Source organism: Vicugna pacos, chromosome 27 (genome assembly GCF_048564905.1).
Source record: "Vicugna pacos chromosome 27, VicPac4, whole genome shotgun sequence".
NCBI lineage: Eukaryota > Metazoa > Chordata > Mammalia > Artiodactyla > Camelidae > Vicugna > Vicugna pacos.
Window position 1 is genome coordinate 19,819,811 of NC_133013.1, and position 18,263 is coordinate 19,838,073.

At 45.1% G+C, this 18,263-nt stretch overlaps 1 protein-coding gene, 1 long non-coding RNA gene and 1 other non-coding gene across 6 annotated transcripts in view; 2 read left to right on the forward strand and 1 right to left on the reverse strand.

Moving 5' to 3' along the window:
• The first annotated feature begins 4 nt into the window (after window positions 1-4).
• On the forward strand, window positions 5-18,197 carry LOC107035265 (uncharacterized). Of its 3 annotated transcripts, XR_012064808.1 has the most exons (5): window positions 5-140; window positions 1,721-1,869; window positions 4,125-4,160; window positions 13,181-13,349; window positions 17,441-18,197. It is a non-coding gene; the product is annotated as an uncharacterized lncRNA (long non-coding RNA). The 3 variants fall into 3 exon arrangements; XR_001460714.3 differs by lacking the exons at window positions 13,181-13,349; window positions 17,441-18,197 and adding an exon at window positions 5,417-6,953; XR_012064807.1 differs by lacking the exons at window positions 13,181-13,349; window positions 17,441-18,197 and having other exon boundaries at window positions 4,125-5,238.
• On the forward strand, window positions 3,035-3,162 carry LOC116285863 (small Cajal body-specific RNA 15). The gene has a single exon (XR_004195605.1).
• Window positions 5,680-18,263, reverse strand: part of FSD2 (fibronectin type III and SPRY domain containing 2) — a 36,496-nt gene continuing 23,912 nt past the window's right edge. For both annotated transcript variants that reach the window (XM_031691804.2, XM_072950875.1), the window contains 6 exons: window positions 17,537-17,671; window positions 16,632-16,782; window positions 14,196-14,329; window positions 11,949-12,081; window positions 8,624-8,800; window positions 5,680-6,620 (listed from right to left, as the gene is read on the reverse strand). In XM_031691804.2, coding sequence (XP_031547664.2) covers window positions 6,368-6,620; window positions 8,624-8,800; window positions 11,949-12,081; window positions 14,196-14,329; window positions 16,632-16,782; window positions 17,537-17,671 — 983 coding nt within the window. In that variant the 3' untranslated portion in view covers window positions 5,680-6,367. The remainder of the gene's footprint in view (window positions 6,621-8,623; window positions 8,801-11,948; window positions 12,082-14,195; window positions 14,330-16,631; window positions 16,783-17,536; window positions 17,672-18,263) is intronic.

Sequence of the window (18,263 nt, forward strand, 5' to 3'; positions counted from 1 at the left end):
GGACCCCGGAGGGCTGCTTTTGTCGCGTAGAGTAAGGCCGATCTCTGGCCACCGTGCCGGACAGGTGACTGCAGCGTCCTTGTAGGCAGGCTGGCTGGAATGTCGGGCTTCAGTGGATGTGGCGGGGAACCGGAGTAGAGGTGAGGGGTCGGTGTATCTGTCCGGGTCAGCGCCACGAGCGACCTAGGTCTCGTTCCTAGTTCATTGTGCTTAGCTTCCTCGGCCTCTTCTGAAAAACGAGGTTGGTATCTCACAGAGCTGTCGTGGGGATAGAGGTGGCAGGGAGAAATCTACACTCAGAATAAAGTTTAAGAAAAAAAATTTCACTAGGTGAAAGGTATGTAACGTGAAGGTCTATACAGACCCAGACTTTCTGAATCGATGATTCCTGCTAGAGGCAGCAGCACCTGTTGGATTAATTTGAACAAGTACACAAGCATTTGGTAATTTTTAAGCTTTCTGAATCTGCCAGCAGTCACTTGGTATTAGAGGTGGAGCAGAACCACCTAGGTCTTAACCTCCTTCCATCTTAAATTGAAGCACAATCTCTGAGAAGAGACAGGCTGAATGTCACACAGCTTATTAGTGACAAAGACAGGACTAGAAGTTAATTTCTTCATTTCCAACCCAGAATTGTTTCCTCCACACTGTCGTGTCTCTCTGGGTTGCTAAACAATTCATCTTTTTTAGGGGAAGTGAGCAGGAGTGAAGAGGGTGGTGGTATACATTTAGGTACAATATGAATCCATCAAAGGCAAAGTCAGTATGTGTCAGGGAGTTAGAACTGTGTCGTTTATCTACATTTTAGATACTCTATAGATGGAGTTGAGTCTTGTGTTGCTTCTGTCATTTCCTATTGAGCAATGTATGTGTAGTAACAGAATATGAAGGTGAAACTTTCAGTACCTGTACATACTCTTACACAGAAAGGGCTGGAGTTCATAGATATATGCTCACCCTGGAAGACTTTAAACTTATTTATTATTTGAGTTCTGACTATGACTATTTGCTGTAGCATCCTGTAGAAATGTTTGCCCAAAACACTATCTGAATCAGAAACTAGTTATAAAGAACTTACAAGTTGCCCATAAGTCCAGGTGAGATGCTGTAGAGTATACTGCAGTCACCTCAGCTGTCCCCTTAAGTGATAGTGCATTTAGTGCTTGTACTGTTTAAAAGTACTGTGCATTATCTTTGTCATCTTTCTCATATTATTAGATGGAAATGTCTTGTAGGAAAGTGGGCAAGCCTAAGAGGTCTAGGAAACAACCTGTAATGTCAGATTGTCTGTCAAATTCAGGGCCAGGGGGGTAACTTCCAGGGCATATGAACCGAATTTATATTTCAGAGCATTTCAAATGTACATGCTGTAGATCTTTGGGCTCTTTTAAGAATAGTCAATACTATAATATTAAATGTGTCAAAGTCTCTTGAAGTGATGGAGGTGGAGCTTTCTAAACCACATACATCTTACCCACCCCCTAGATTCTTCTAAGCCCCCTCTCATCCTTCTCAGATTAGAAGTCACCATGGAGAACTATTACTAATGGGATTGTGTTAGATCCCTCAGGTGCATTGGGACAGAAGAAAGGTTGAAAATCACTTGTCTGTTTTTAACTTCCCTTGCTCCTGCCAAAACACACAAATTTGAAAGCTGCTTTCTAATAGAGACTTTTCCTTTAATTTGGAAGATAATTTGATGACTTTTTTTTCTTTTCAGGTGTATGAGTTCTTTCAAAGCAGAACACTGTTGTTTCCACGTTCTGATCTTTCAGAGATTATGAAGGCACAATTCCTGCCTTTGATTTGCTTAGTCAAGTGGAGTAGACACAGGTCAATGGTGGCAGCCACTTAAATATTCTAAAGGAGGTGAGTGTGTGGCACTTCACTCAGCCTGGGAGAGGAAGGAATTAGAGAATGCTTCTAAGAAGTAGCTTTTAGCTATATAGGCATTACTTAGGTGGACAGGAAGGGGAGGTCCATTCCTGGTGCCCAGGAATCTGGCTGGTTTATGAACTATAATTTGTACAAAAGACACTATCAGGTGTCTTTTCCAGAGCTCTATCCTTATTTTGGATAATGCTTCTCTTGTTTTCCTTCTCTTTCACTGCCCCCCTCCCCATAATTGGATAGGTATTTGGGATATGAAAGGAAGTCAGAAGGTAGAAATCTTTTTGAGTGGCATAATAATAGGATGGCTTTCCCAAAAAGTAATGTATATACTCAGTAAATTCATCTGTAAAAACTCATTTCCTGCTTTGTTAAAATGCACAGCTGGGAAAACTCAATTTTGTTGGTTGGATGCTTTCCCAGTGAGTGGATTAAATTCTTGTCTCAATTCAGTCTATTTGAATAGAAGGACATTTCTTAAGCTGCTTTCAATGAAGAGACCCACATTTAGGCTTAGGATTGAGCACGGGAGAGACAGCAAGATTAGAATCCAAGTTCATACCACAAAAACATTTATATTGCCTATGTCTGAGTGACTGCATGTTTTAATCAGCTGCAAGCTGTTCAATTGAATTTGCATAATTCAAATAAATGATAGTTTAATTCCACCAGCATCTGAGTGAGGTGGAAATAGAGTAGAAAAACCGATTCTTTCAAATGTGACAAAATGAAGAAAAAGCCATCAGTTAGTAAGTTGGGTTTAATTTTTTTCTGGGATTGTAGGATAGCAGAAAACATGCTGTACAGTAGTAAGACATGAACTAGTACCTGTTCAAAAGCATTTCTAAAATGCTTGGGGTATTTTGCAAACTTGGGGCATTGTTGTGCCCAGCTCCTTGTTACGTTCCTTCCAGGAGACATTCTAACTGACAGAAAAGATTCTGCCTGGCTAGAGTCTTCCTTCCAAGTCACAAACTCTTATCTTGCATTTAGATTCATTAACCGTTGGTTGCAGTGAAGCAAGCATATGTAAGAGTTCAAATCTCTTAAAGCTCGACGTTATAAAAGTAATAAATGATCATTCCCTTAATATCTTGGCATGCTAGAGGACAGTGCTTTAAAAGCTGGACTTGGTCATGTTCCTCTGGAGACTTAAGACAATAGAGTCCTTGAAGTCAAGCTGACTCTGCTTTTAGCCTCCTAAATGAAAAGGTAGATAGAACAGGTCTTGTTTGCAAAATAAATTCAAGACCTACTTATCTACCAACAGCAATTACACCCTTTCCATTGTCATAGGAGTAGTAACTTTATGGATGAGTAAGGGTAGAGAAAGACATAGTGAACTCGTGAGAATCTTACTCTACTAATTGATAAAAATGTGACTAGAAATTGGAGAAGTTGGTTAGGAAAGTGAAGGAGAGGTCGTTTCCTATAGTGCAGTCTTCTTAGGGTCCAAGAAGTTTTCTGGTAGCTAAACCTTGGCTAGGGACCAACATGTTCTCATTTATAGAATGCCACGTCATGGTGAATTGTGCTGGGACGGCTGCCAGTGTGTGAGCCATGTAAGATTATAATTTTAACAAATTTTGGAGGGTGAGAAGGGCAAACTGATGACCAAGTACATGCTTCAGAAATATTTGATTGGATGTGTCCAAGTGATTGCATATTGTTGTTTGAACCAGCAGGAAGTCAGTTATTAAACACTTTTCCAAATAAAAGCAAACTAAATTTTACCAGAAACCAGTGTCACTTTATATCCCAAGTTTGTTTTTTGCTTTTTTTTTTGTTTGTTTGTTTTTGTGGGGTTGAGGGGGGAGGTAATTAGGTCTATTTATTTATTTACTTTAATAGAGGTACCCAGGACCTCGTGCGTGCTAGGCACATACTCTACCGCTGAGCTGTACATTCCCCCCCATTATATCCCAAGTTTTTAACCAACTTTCTAATCTCATCTAATAAGGGTGCCTTAAATTCGGACCATTTGGAATCACTAAACCTGTGTTAGTTTACACCAGGATTCTGTGGTGGTTTTATATCTCCTCTTTCCCCTTTTGTTAAGGTGGGGAAGCCAAAGCTTGTGTTAATAGCTTGCTCAGGAATTCTAAAGTGATACAGGTAAAGCTGAGAAAAGAACAGATTTTGAAAACTTTTGTTTTAACTAATCAGTATGAGGGACTACGGCTACAGTGGTCTGATTTTTTTTTTTTAATCTTTTTCTTTTTTTTTTTTAACAGATTTATCAACAGGTTGCAGGTGAACATGGCCTTGAGGTAAATCCTGCCCCTTGTTGAAATTTAGTTTCAACAGATTGTTCTTGGTGTTTTAAGGAATTAGACTATTTTACAAAAAAACAAAAGTTTTGTTTTGGTTCTGTTCTAGACTTACTTTTCCTTGTAGAAGATGAGAAACATGTTTAAACAAAGATTCTTTATGCTGAATAATTGTGATTGTTAAAGTTGGTCATCTGCCTTGTTTAAATTAAGTGGGTTTTAAATGTTAAAGCTCATTCTAGACCATTTTTTTTCTAGATCAAGTAAAATTTTATTGAAACCTTATAGATGCCTAGTTTTTATCCATTTTATCCACAGTTATATTACATGTGAAGTAAAGCCTATTAGATCCCTAAATTCAAATCTGCCTTGTCTGTAATGTGCTACTTTCTCCTTGGTAGTATCTTTTTTCAGTAGCTAAGAACATTTTTTAAGATACATGTGTGTATTTTAGTTGTTTATGACTGGAACCACCTCTGTGCTTACATTGGTTGTACCTTATTTCCGGGTAGTGATCGGGGTTGTCTAGCGAGCTTTAAGATTGTCAAGTTGAGTCATGAGTTCAAGAATCTGAATTTCCGTTTAAACCAACAGGCAGAGTTTTGAGATAGGAGATAAGAGGAGTTCCTCTGTCAGACTTCTGAGTGTATAAAGTGAAAGAGTCTTCATTAACACAAAACCTTAAGTGATGAGATCAGGGGTGTATCTGTTTGCAGAAGCATCCAAGGGGCACTATACTAAGTAGTCTCTGAGAATTGCTTCACAAGTGGAGTCATTTACTCTGCATCTTGATTCATAAGCTTGAAAGTGCTGTGTGTGCAGAGCTTTAAGTGGCAGCTGGAAACAAACTGGAGAACCAGAAATGCAGCTAAGGGGGCTGGGCATCCAGGTCACAAAATGGCATGAGAGCAGTGAGGCAGGAGGCCCCAAAGCCACTGGCTAGAGACCCACCTCTCCTACCAGGGCTTTGCACTTAGTGGACTGATGTTTTCTTGTAAGATTGTTGTGCATTTGTTATATGTCATATACTGTTACACATTCTCATGCTTGTCATTAAATCTCCCATCCTGTAAGACGATTATTTTTCTCTTTGTTTAAAGGGAGACGGAAGCACAGGGAGATGAATGTGACTTTTCTGGGGTCATAAGGCAAAGTAACAATTGATCCCAGGTCTTCTGATTTCCAATCTGGTTCTCTTTACATTACAGGACAGTTCCTAGAATCATTTGCAACTAATGTTTTCTTTTTTTCCCCAGACCTGTCCCCCCCGACCAAGCATGCACACAGTGGAAGCACCTTATTATTCTTTGCGTGTGGGCTGCTGGGTGACACCAGGAAGCACGCAGTCATAGGTCGTGTTGCATTTTTCCTAATCTTGCCATCAAGCCACAGATGCCCTCCTGTTCCTTTGTACTCCTTCCCTCCAAGTTTTTCCATCTCCTGGCCATAGGTTTTTTGCTATAGTTTGAAAGAGCCCTGCCACCCCTCACACAGAGAGCAGTGAGAGGCCGAAGAGCAGTGGTGGGATGAGGAAGATGCGCGTTTATTCAACAAACGCTTAGTGTGCACATGTTAGCCCTAGGGGACTGAGTGATGAACAAGACAGACACTGTCCTGCCTTCGTGGAATTTGTCAAGGTCATTTCAAAATTAGAGGGAGTAAGTACTGTGAAGGAGAGAACGGGTGGGTAGAAAGAGTGTTCAGTGGGCAAAACCTTACTAGAGTGCCATGACTATTGAGAAAACAGGAGAGGCCACATGACTGCCTGGTGGGTGGCCTCTGGCCTCCTCAGGTCTGTTCTTGGCTGACTAGTGAAATGTCACGAGTGTGCTGGGGTGGCTGGAGCCACTAACACTTACACATCTCCTCCCTCCTTCTTCCCCACGTGTGCCATAGGCCTTGGAGACTCAGATATGTTGCATATACACAAATAGACCAGTACAATCTGACAGCCTGAAAGACCTTTGAGTTTGTTCAGTCTGAGTCTTCATTTTACAGCCGGGCCTGGAACTGACTGACCCAGCATCACATGGGTGGTAGTGCTCAGGATCCAGGTCAGGTGACCTGAGTGCCAGCACCCCAGCCTGCCAGGTCACAACAGGAGCCATAAATGATGCTGCATGCATGGGGCTTGAATGCCAGGTTCAGCTGGCTGAGGTGTGAGTGGCTGGGTACAGGAGAGACGGGAAGCTGGGCATCAGAACAGTCTAATAGAAGGTGACATGCTTTGGCATTGAAATGCCGTTGTGTATCTTGAGACACCCAGGCTTTTCCAAAGAAAAACAGGGATGCACAAATTGACGAAGCTGACAACTGAACGTGTACAGATGCTGAGAAATGTCCACGTTGAAAAATGACAGTTTTGAATTTTCATAGTCTAATAGAATGCCAATCTTCCTCGGGGAAACCGTTATTCTTATATCTGGAGTCGTCTTGTTGTGTAGAAATTCATACTTATGCCTGAAGATTAAATGTTGATAGTACAAAGCTTCAGAAATTATGTAGATGGGCCAGTTACAGAACATTTCAATTTTCAAATACTCTTACAACTATTTTCTTTTATTAAAAGACGATCAAAGTAACAGGCCATTTCTAAATATTTCTTTTCTAGAATGTGTCGTAAGGAACTTATATTTTAAGTTTGTTTCTGAACAACCATTTAACCTAAGAAACTTACATACAGCATCATAAACTCATATTGCATCAAAATTTCCCCAGAAATAACATGTTAAAAAATTTGGATTTCAAGGTTCAGGTATGTAAATCCCCTGTAATAAAGGCATTTGAAACAGGGCATCTCATGATCTTTCATGTAATAAGATGGCCTTTTGGTATAACCTGGCACAAGGACTCTGAGTCATCCCTTTCCTAAATTCTCCAGCTGAGCAGGGCACTGCAGGGCCTGTCACCGCTCAGTGTTGGGTAGCACCAGCACCCTCTCGTGCTGGGGAGGTTTTCACTGGGAAGGGAGGTTGCCTCTGTGTGCTTTGAAAAACGCTTGAAACCAAAGCCAGCCATAGGAGTTTCCTAACTGCTACTTACAGGCGTTTGAAGGGCCCTGTTTGCCAGCGTGCTGGTCCACACGGCTGGGATGAACACTGAGAATATGACCCAAATGTGTCAGAGGAAGCCAGCCTGTCTCCACCCCAGTCCACCTTATCTTCTCTTAACTGAGCTGCCAGGAGCTAAACAAGTCCTTCCTTCCTGTTTACCCTCCCACCACCAACAGAGTCTAAGACTCTGAACCAAAAAACATGAGTCCTCCACTGTTCACACACAGACACACCCCGACACTTGGACATCTTTCCAAGGTGGGGCTGCAGACTTCTGCTCTAGCTTTCAGCCCTCCACCCTTCCTTTTTCACTCTATCTCATGTTCCCACCCCTCTTCTGTCTTCTGGCCTCACCCCTCCTACTCCACACAGACGCCTACTCTTCCTTTATGTTCCCCCAGTTTTTCTCTGCCCCTTGTTGTTAACCTTTCTAGGAGAGGAGACTTGGATTTTTAGTTTTAACTTCAGGTAGAATCTCCAGAAAGAGCATTTGGCTCAGTGCACAGTATTTCTTGCATCCCCCAAACTGGGTCTGAGGTTTAGCAGAGTCCATTACAGACTAAGCATCTTACAGGGGGAAAGCTGGTCTTCCCACTTATGCTTGGGCCTGACAACATTCAACTAACCACAAGGGAGGCTCACGGGCACAGAACATTGGATAAAACATTAACAGGATTCAGCACGTTGAGGGTCGGAGGCCCCATAGTACACGCGGTGCAGGGAAAGTGGTGTGAAATTTTTTGCAATTTTTGAGATGAAGGGAGGTTGTATCCATGGCCTTCTAAGTCTGAAATGTCTGTTGGTCTGGGCCTCGTGGGACTCCCCCTGCTTCATGGAACTGCATTAGCGGACAGGGTGCTTAGCAGCAGCTGCAAACCAGAGTTAGCTGTAACCATCAAGCCTCCGCCCACATCTACTAAGAAAGGTGAAACTGGGGCTTCAGATCACACTGTGTCTTTACTAAAACTGAAGTTGAGCATAAAAACCAATCACTTAGTGGTGAAGAATGCTGTCTTTGGAGCCAGACTGCCTGGGTTTGAATCCAAGCTCTGAATCTGTGTGGGGTGGATTACTGAACTGCTGTAAGGCATAGCTTCCTTATTTTTAAAATGGGATGATACAGCTGTGAGAAGTAAATGAGATAGCATGTGTAAGAGTGTAGAACAGTGCTTGGCACATAACATGCTCTTCATGAATTTTAGCTGTTTTATCAGAGAAAAGTACCCAGAGCTGCTCTTTCTCTTTCCATCTGGACTTTAGGGAAAGGGGCTAAAAAGAAGTCCTGAAATACCTTAACATGTTTTACGAAACATAATGTGGGCCTTAATTATTACTAGTGAAAGCCTCTGGCTCTATTCTTTCCAAAGCACATTTTAATCTTAAATCTTGGGCGTCCAGATTTCACCTTACCTTGCTGATGCAAATGTGTGCCTCATGCACCAGGAGAGGCGGTTTGCTCCCAGGTCCTCCTGTTTAGGAACATCATCAAAGGCCACACCCACCGTGTAGTCCAAACACTCGTCCACCTCCACCTCCCAGTAATGGCGCCCTTGGACTGGAATCAGGTTTCCCATGACAGCAACACACCTGGTTTCAGAAAGTGGAGGCACGTGTGATTTGGGGTGACCCAAGCTCACTGTGCAGGTGAGTGACGTCAACTGCTGGGGTCAGTCGGGGTGGTCTGGAAGAGTGGAGGCAGGTGTTGGAGCACCTCATTTGTAAAGCAACACACCCTTAGCTCCCAAAGCTCACCTGAGTGATGCTGAAGGTGGGAAGAGGATTATTCACTGCGGTAATAGGTGAGGAGGAGACAAGCCAATAGAAAAGGCTCTTTTTTTTTTTTCAGTGATTGGGCTTTTATAGTAGCAAAAAGGCCTGGTTCACTTGTTTAATAAGAAGAAAGGGATTGAAACCCGACAGAATGCAGCACAGTCAAGGGAACCTGGCGCTTGAGGTTCCCGAACCGGCCAGCACTTGCTTATGCTACAGACAGCACGGAGGGTCCCGAGGTGATGCCTCTGTTAGAGGTGACCACAGGTGGAAGAGAAGAATTCAGATTTCAGTGGCTGACCCATGAAGAGCAAAATAGCAAATTCCTCACAGATTATCAGTCACTGGGAATAATTACACTGACGAAGGTCAGTTACGTTTTGTTCCACAACAATAAAGAACTCTGCAGAGGAAGGTTTTTGTCGGAAATCAGATCACATCATATCTCAAGTGAACAGTCTACCTCCCACAGGAGCCTCCGATGTTAGCCAGACTTCATGCGGCTCCCCAAATCCCTAAGCGGATCTGTCCAGCTGTCGTTAACACATTATCTCCACTCTCAAAACCCCAAGCTGTGAATGCCCAAGCAAAGCTCTGGGAAGGAGACTGCACGTTAACTCCTTACCTGTAAAGTGAGGCCAGCTCTGTTCCAAACTCTATTCCAGACCCACATTTCCATCCACCTGTTGTTTCTAATTCAGAATGTCCCAAACTAAAATGATCACATTCCCACCGCTCCTACCTGCCACGCTTGTGTTTTGGGTGTGGTGGGGAGGTGTATACACTACTCTTACTTTCTGTTATTAGATTCACTGTCTACCCAGTAACCCAAGGCAGAAAACTAAGACAGGGATAATGCGGTTATAAGCTCAGCTTCTAGTTTAATTCCAACTCCAACTCTTAATGGCAGCGTGCCCTTGGGCAAATTACTCAACCTATCTGTGCTTCAGTTTTCCTGTGTGTTAACTGGGAGCTCACAGGATGTTGTGATGATTCAGTGAGTTAATCCACGTAAAGCATCCAGCACTTGATAAGCACTGTAAATCCAGTGACTCCACAGTCCCCAACTCATCCGTCTCTTGTTTCCCCCTTAACCAGTGGCCGCTAGCCTCACTGGTGTTGTGTTCTAGGTATGGTTGAATCCCTCGGCTCCTCATCCACCTACCGCTGAGTTAGTCAAGGCTCAACAGCCTCCTAGCCTCTCCCCATCCCTCTGCAGCTTACACTTTTTGCAATGCACTCTGGTCATGTCATTCTCCTACTCTAATCCTCCAGTAATTCCCACCATCCTACAGGATAAAGTCCACACTTCTTTTTTGCACTGGACCTTATCCATCGTTCTTGCCTCATCTTCCACTTCTTCCCATTATGGACCCCACACTGCAGACACGCCAAATTGCTCCTAGTTCTCACAGCATCTGATCTTTCTGGCTTCCATTGTTTGTACATACACAAGGCACTTTTTGCCTTGTTGTCCTGGATAACTCCTCTTTATCCTTCAAGACTTTGTCTCTCCAAGAAACCCTCCTTGGGGCTCTTACAATCCCTTGTCCACACTTACACCTTATCTTCTAGATGTGTGTTTTTACTTATGTGTCTCCCCTACTTGCCAGTCTGAGTCTCGAGTGGTCAGGGATCGTATCTTTGTCTCTTTATCCCCAGCACACAGCACAGTGTTTCACGAGGCAACAGATATACTTGTGACAGGATATTAAAATGGGACTGTAATGGGCAGAAGGCCTAAATAAGCAATTCTCCAATGAAGACATACGAATGGCCAACAGGCACATGGAAAAGTGCTCAGTATCACTAGTTATCAGAGAAATGCATATCAAAACTACAATGAGGTATCACCTCACCAGTCACAATGGCCATCATTCAAAAGTCTACAAACGATAAATGCTGGAGAGGCTGTGGAGAAAAGGGAACCCTCGTACACTGTTGGTGGGAATGTAGTTTGGTGCAGCCATTATGGAAAACAGTATGGAGATTCCTCAAAAGACTAAAAATCGACGTACTATATGATCCAGCAATCCCACCCCTGGATGTATATCCAGAGGGAAACTTAATTAAAAAAGATACATGCACCCCAATGTTCATAGCAGCACTATTTACAATAGCCAAGACATGGAAACAACCTAAATGTCCATTGACAGATGACTGGATAAAGAAGTTGTGCCACACACACACACACACACACACACACACACACACACACACACACAATGGAATACTACTCAGCCATAAAAAATAACTGCCATTTGCAGCAACATGGATGAACCTGGAGATTGTCATTCTAAGTGAAGTAAGCCAGTAAGAGAGGAAAAATACCATTTATGATATCACTCATATGTGGAATCTAAAGACAAATGAACTTATTTACAAAACGGAAACAGATTCACAGACAGAAAACAAACTTATGGTTACCAGGGGGGAAGAAAGTGGGAAGGGATAAACTGGGAGTTTGAGATTTTCATATACTAACTAATACATATAAAATAAATAAACAAGTTTATACTGTATAGTACAGGGAACTGTATTCAATATCTTGTAGTAACTTATGGTGAAAAAGAATATATGTATGTACATGTGTGACTGAAACAGTATGCTGTACACCAGAAATTGACACAACATTGCGAACTGACTATACTTCAATAGAAATATATATATATATTTTAGAAAAGTTAAAACGGGAGTCTAACTCAGCTTGGCTGGACCCCCACACCACGGCTTCATGATCTGATGACTGCAGCTCTGGCGGCCTGGGACTCCACCTCAGAGGCCACATCTCTTCTGCCAGCACCAGCCAGCTCCTCCCCCTTCCCCTCCAGCCCCCTTCCTCTCATTCATTTCTGGAATTTATTTTCCCCTTCAAGGCTGCATCTGTCGTAATCCAACTTCACCTGAATACCAGCACATATTAGGTTGGTTCCCAGACTGTTCAGATGAGGGGCTGATAAAGTACCTGCTAAACCGGGTGTCGCTGGGGAGCAGCTCCTTGGTGGGGGCTTTCCTGGTGCTTCGTACAACTGTAAGCCCATCTTCAGAAACGGTCAGCCAGGGATGGCAGGTGTGCTCGTTCAGGGGAAAGTAGCTGCCTGTGAGGGGAAGAAACACATGGAGACCCCCAACCAATCACTCCACAGCTCTGTCAACACTGCGCTCCTCATGGGCCGAGGGTGCACCACACGTGGACGGCTTAGCTTCCTGTGAGATACACGTGAGCCTGGACCTGGCGTGGCAACAACCCCCATGTTAATAATGATGGCAGTTAACACGTGTTGGGGGTTATTATGTGTCTAGTGCTGAGCTAAGCGGCTTGAGGGTCTTATCTCATTTGATTCTGACAAGTACCCAGGTGTTAGTATTTCCATTTTGTAGAGGTGAAGACTGAGGCACAGGGTGATTAGGAAATCAGCTGGCAGATGCTTGAACTCAAAACTGAACCCAAGCCCCTCTGATTGCAGAGGCGGTGCTTTTCACTGGGAGGCTAAGTACCTGCACGTGGACAGGGATTTCTAACCCACTAGCCAAGGGAAATAGGAACTGAGGGAATTCTTAATGATCAATATGACGAAGGTTAGCAAAATTCAACATTCAACTTTCAATTAGGGCAGCTGGGGGAGAAGGAAGGAGATTGTAACCACCTCCAAATCATGGTTGAAACACAAAGCACATCGAAAAATGGTACAGGATAGATTTCATAAGAAATTAGTTTGTTAAAATCCTTTGTTTAGGAACAGAGTAACTCATTCCCCATTATCGTCTCTTAACCAAAGCACTTCTTAAGTTCCCATTCCATCACTTTCAGTGCTTCAAACTCTGGTTCAAGCCTCACCATCAAGCCGTTCACATTTATTTTCACAATTCGATGCCACTGGAAATTTCGGCTATCTGAGCAGATGGGTGAGGGGGAGGCCGGTTCCCACCTTTCTGCTGACAGGTGTGGCTCTTACTGCCTGCTCCCTAGTCCCCGATAAGGATTGTTTCTGAGTGTGTGTGTGTGTGTGTGTGTGTGTATATATGAATATACATATACATTTGAATGTGTATATATATATATAAAGTCTTTTGCTGATTCATGTTCATTTCAGTTTTTCATAAATATACTCAACAAATTATTTGAACAGACTAATTCAGAGATGACAATAGCCAAGAGCTCGCTGTCCTTTTTGCTCTGCTCTTTTCTTGAAACAGCTGGAATTTGACATTTCAAAACACCAAGTCGGCACAGGAAATCAGAAATGCCAGTCAACCAGAGGAAGGTCCCAGCACAACATAAAAGAAAAACCTGAGGCCTAATTCCAGCACCTCCCACCTCTCAGGCAGCCACTTAACATGTTTTTCCCATCTGTGTGGAAGAAACGTAAGTGGGGGACTAACCACACTCCTCCTCCTGGCATGAGGAAATGAGGGCAAAATGACACGCTATCCCTCAGTGAAAGATCCCAGGCAAAGGAATGTTGTCCCCTGGGCCCAGGCTCCCTGCTTCTGCTTCCTGCCTGCACGTCACCCAGTCAACCAGCCTGAGCTAGACTTGCTCTGTGAGGTGTGGGAAGAGCCGCTTGGCTTCAGTGCATCTTAGGAAAGCTCAGAAGCCAGAGTCACGGCACAGCAGGTGTCTGGAATGCTTATAGTGACATCTCTGCTGACTCAAGATTTGGAAGTGAGATGTGACAATTCTATGACGTGATGATGGCAAGTGAGAAGGGGAAGGGGCTGGACGTGGAGATACGGGCACCACCAGGGCCAGACAGGGCCCACAAGGAGGCTGGGCAGCCAGGTCTGGGCTGGGCCTGTGGGCAGGAAGATGTCTGGGCTGATAGCAGGGAGATAAGCCACGGCCAATGGCTCCTGCGAATTTCATTAAGACTCCATCCCAGGGTTGGTGTTCGGTCTGTGTGAAACATGCGGAGTCTGGGCCACCCAGGTCCAGTGTGACAAGCCTCTAGTCCACCTGATGGGCATGGAGAAAAACCTTGAGTTCTAACACTTGCTCAGCCACCACCTGCTATATGACTTGGGCCTTCAGCCTCCCTGTCTGCAAAACGGGACTACCAGGCTTTGATCACCCCTGAGTCCCTTCCTGGCCTGATTTGCATGTGTTCATGTTAATGAACATTTATCGCTTTCCCAGTGAAGTCATAGCAGCACTGAGCTTGCCACAAGGTGGCCCCTTTGAGTCCCAGACAGTACTGGCTGGGGCACAGACCTGTGGTGTAGACCGTCACGGGCTCGCTCCTGGCACTGGGGCCCCCAACGTTGAGGGCTCGCACGGAGATCACGTAGCTCTGCCGGGGCTGCAGCTGCACCAGGCACTCGCAGGTCGGGATGCCCACCACAGACCTGCAAGGAAGCAAGCCCCAGTCACCGTGGGGCCAGGGTGGCTAAGACCAAGCGCCAGGCTTTCCTTTCAAAGCTGGGACTTTTTCCCTCACCTGTACGCCCCTGTCCTCTGCAGCACAGACAGGAGTGTCGACCCCCTCAGTGTTCCTTCCCACTTGGGTCTGCTTTTCTTATTACCTTGAATCCCTCTGTCTGTGGCCATCTCCCCTCCAAGCTCCCCACCCTGTGTCCCAGGCACTTAGCACCATGCTCAGTCTACGTCTAATGCTGCAATGGTGGGGTGTACGTGCAGTTGAATCCAGTGTGTGTCGGTCTGTCTGGTAGGACCATAACCTCTCTGAGGGCAGGAGGGCCAAGTACCACTTACCCATAGCAGGCTCTCAGCCCGAGTTTACGAACAAACGGTCTGACTAGAGCTGAGAGGCCAACAGAAGCCCATGGCTGCTAACCCTTTTGAGGAACTAGCCTACTGAGAATGATCTAACTTATTTAAATTGTACAATGCAGCATTATAAGCCCTTGACTCCTGCTGTCTGTACTCCTGCAGCTGCCAGCCCCATTTCAGTCCAGTGGGAAAGAGAAGCCTTCAGGGTGATGCCCATTTACAGATACAACACCCACCCCTGATGAGGCCAGGGTGTCCAGGTCACTGTGACTTGGCATTTCTCAAGCCATCACTGGCAGAAATGTAAGATGGCAACCATGACAAATTGACAATATCCTATAGAAGGTATATCAGAGGGAGAGGTGGCTTTTGAGCTGAGCTCTGAAGAATGACAAGGAGATAACTGGATAAAAAGGGAATAGTAGATTCTCCTACATAGCAGAAGCATGTGCAAAGGCCCTGTGACCTGAATAAGCATGGAAAGCAGGAGGAACTAAAATATGACCAATGTGATCGGAGCCAGAGAGGGAGGGAGAGCTGGTGCAGATGAGCTGGAGAAGCAGAAAGAGGCCAGAGCCTGTGAAAGAAATTTGCCTTTTCCTCAGAGCACTGGGACACCATGGGTAGATTTGTACCAGGAGAGTAAGCACCAGCCCAGATCACCTAGGTCACTGACCAGCCTTCTTATGACCCCCATCATTATGGGCTGGTCCCAGGTATCAGGTGCTCCTATCAGCACAAATTGCAAAGGAAATCCTAACCATTCAGGTGGCCAGATCATTGGACTGTTTGCCCTGCTTCTGAGTATGTCCAGAAGTAAATAACCAAGGTCAGCCCTGATGTGGTTGTAGACGCATGGATTCTACCTGAAATGGATGGGTGAGTGGGATAGATGACCGCTCCCAAGCCTGGCATTTAGCATAGAAGAATCTGCCTTACTAACAGATGACACCAACTCTCCTCCTCCACTTCACCAGAGCTCAGTGGGTGCACAGCAGGGCAGACCCTGGGCTTGGCGGCTGGTGCTGGGCTGCCTAGCTCATTCCCCTCCCACAAGCTTCTGGACTGCCCGCTTGTAAACCAGAAGTACATCCATGTTTCCTCCGCTGTACACAGCTGTATGCTCATAGGACCTGCAGGCCTTTGTGGTCGGTGAGTCCAGCCCTCTTCTAGCTGTGAACCCCTCCAGATCTCTGCCAACCTGGGAGGAGTGTGAGCCTCCAGACAGCCTTCCACTGTGGACACAATGTTCTTTTTACATCGAACCCTAATCTTTCGTTTCTCCCTCATGCAGGTCTCTCTTCCCCTTAAATGCCAGCCAGGTGGGTTTCTTGGTTTCCCCAGTTCAAATAGCTCACTCCTGCCTAGGGGCCACATGGCTGCCTCTGCCAGCAGTGTCCCTGCATCCAGATTCTCAGTCCTCAGCCCTTCCCCCAATTCAGGTCTCAGTTCAAATGTCCATTCTATCCAAGATCAGCCCCCACCTCCACCATGTGCGCTATTTCATTATGTTTCTTTTCCCTTCATAGCACTGTATTTTATGTATTTGTTTTCTTGGCTTTTGTTTATTTCCCCACTCGACTGTCAGCTCTATAAGGGCAGAAAATTTGTGTCTAGTTCACCAACGTGCAGGCACCACCTACGGTGCTCAATACTTGTGAATGAGTGATAAACTTTGGTCGGGCTAAGAAAGCAAATCTGAGCTCTACCATTTATTCGCTTATCCTCCACTCATCCATCATTCATTTTCAATCATAGCATTACGGCTATTGCCACAGAAACTAAGCAACCTAAAATTAAGGCTCCTGTGATGTCACGAATTCTGACCTTCTCTCCAGACTCCACACCTTTCCTAAGCTGTGTCACTGAGTCAGGTATTGAGGCCTCTCATGCCCAGCAAATGCCCCCCTGACTTACTCAGTTACGCCTGAGGCTTCCGGCGTTTCTGCCGGGGTCAGCTCCACTGTGTACGAGTCCACCGGATTCAGGTTGCCAGACTCCCAGCAGATCAGTGCAGCCTCTTCGCAGCTCCTTATCTCTTTGCTTTTTATAATGGGGGGAGAAGGCGCTAAATGCAGGGGAAAGGGAGACATGAGTAACCGCTGTGTCCGTATCCAGCCCTGCGGTCCTGAGCAGGGGCAGACATCACAGGCACCCTCTTCCCACAACAGATTCAGTACAATAAAAAGCAAACCAGGTGCTATAGACTGAATATTTGTGTTCCCCTCTAATCCGTATGTTGAAACCCATTCCCCAGTGTGATGGTATCTGGAGTCTTTGGGAAGTGATTCAGTCATGAGAGTCGAAGGGGGTTATTATACAACAAAACCCAAAGAGCTCCCTTACCCCTTTCTGTCCTGTGATGACACAGCAAAAGACAGTTGACTATGGACCAAGAAGGGTCCCCACCAGACACTGAATCTGTGGGCACCTTCATCTTGGACTTCCCAGCCTTCAGAACCATGAGAAATAAATTTCTGTTGCTTAAAATCCACTCAATCTGTAGTGTTCTGTTACAGTGGCCCAAACGGACTAAAACGCCAGGTCTTCAGATGTTCCTGGAGTGGAGGGCGGATGGCTGCAAGGTTCAAACGGTACTGTGTCTGGGAGGAGTAGTTTTTAGTATTTTGAGACCAGCTATGAGAGAATTCCCTGCCATATCAGGCATATAGATTTGGGGTATTAAATGTAAGAAAAAAAATACAGAGTTCTTCTTGCCCTTCCAGGTGAAATCAAGAGCCCGCCTGTCACATCAAGAAAAGCCATGACTCCTACGTCCCCTTCAGTGAAGGTCCTGCTGCAGAACCGAGTGGCTCCGTTACCTGTCATGTATACTGCACACTCACTGGCGGGGCTGAGGCCAGCCCTGTTCTGAGCTGTGACCCAAAATTCATACTGGGTATTTGGCACAAGATTTGTCACTGAGCAATAGGTTTCTTTGACGGTCATTGTAAACTCTGGGGGGGAGAAAAAAAGACAACAGTTCAGCCCTAAAATAGGCCAACTTGCTCCAAGTTCATTGCACTGTAATCTACTTTCCATGTAATAGATTATAGAACTGGCCACCAACTTTTCCCATCCCTGTATCCAGGCACCTCCACAGTGTGACTTTGCTGATCCTTCCATTAAGAGGTTTGGTCTTTCTCACTATCCCTTGAAGCTGAGCTTAACCATATGACTTGCTTTGGCCAATGAGACCATAGCAAACATGGTGCAAGCAGAGATTTTGGAAGTGCTGGTGCATAGAGGCTTGTCGTCTTCCTGCCAGGAATGCTTCTATCTCCATGTGAACACACCTGAGCCAGCCTTCTGGAGGATGAGGTCACATGGACAGAGGCCCCAGCCATTGCAGCTGAGGCCCCAGACATATGAGCAAGGCCATCCTAGCCCATTGAGCCCTACCCTAGCTGGCACAGACCAGAAGAACTGTCCAGCCAATGCACAGAATTATAAGAAATAATAAACGGCATTTAAAAAACTGAAGTATAGTTGATTTACAAGATTATGTAATTTCAGGTGTACAAAACAGCACCCCCATTTAAAGTTATT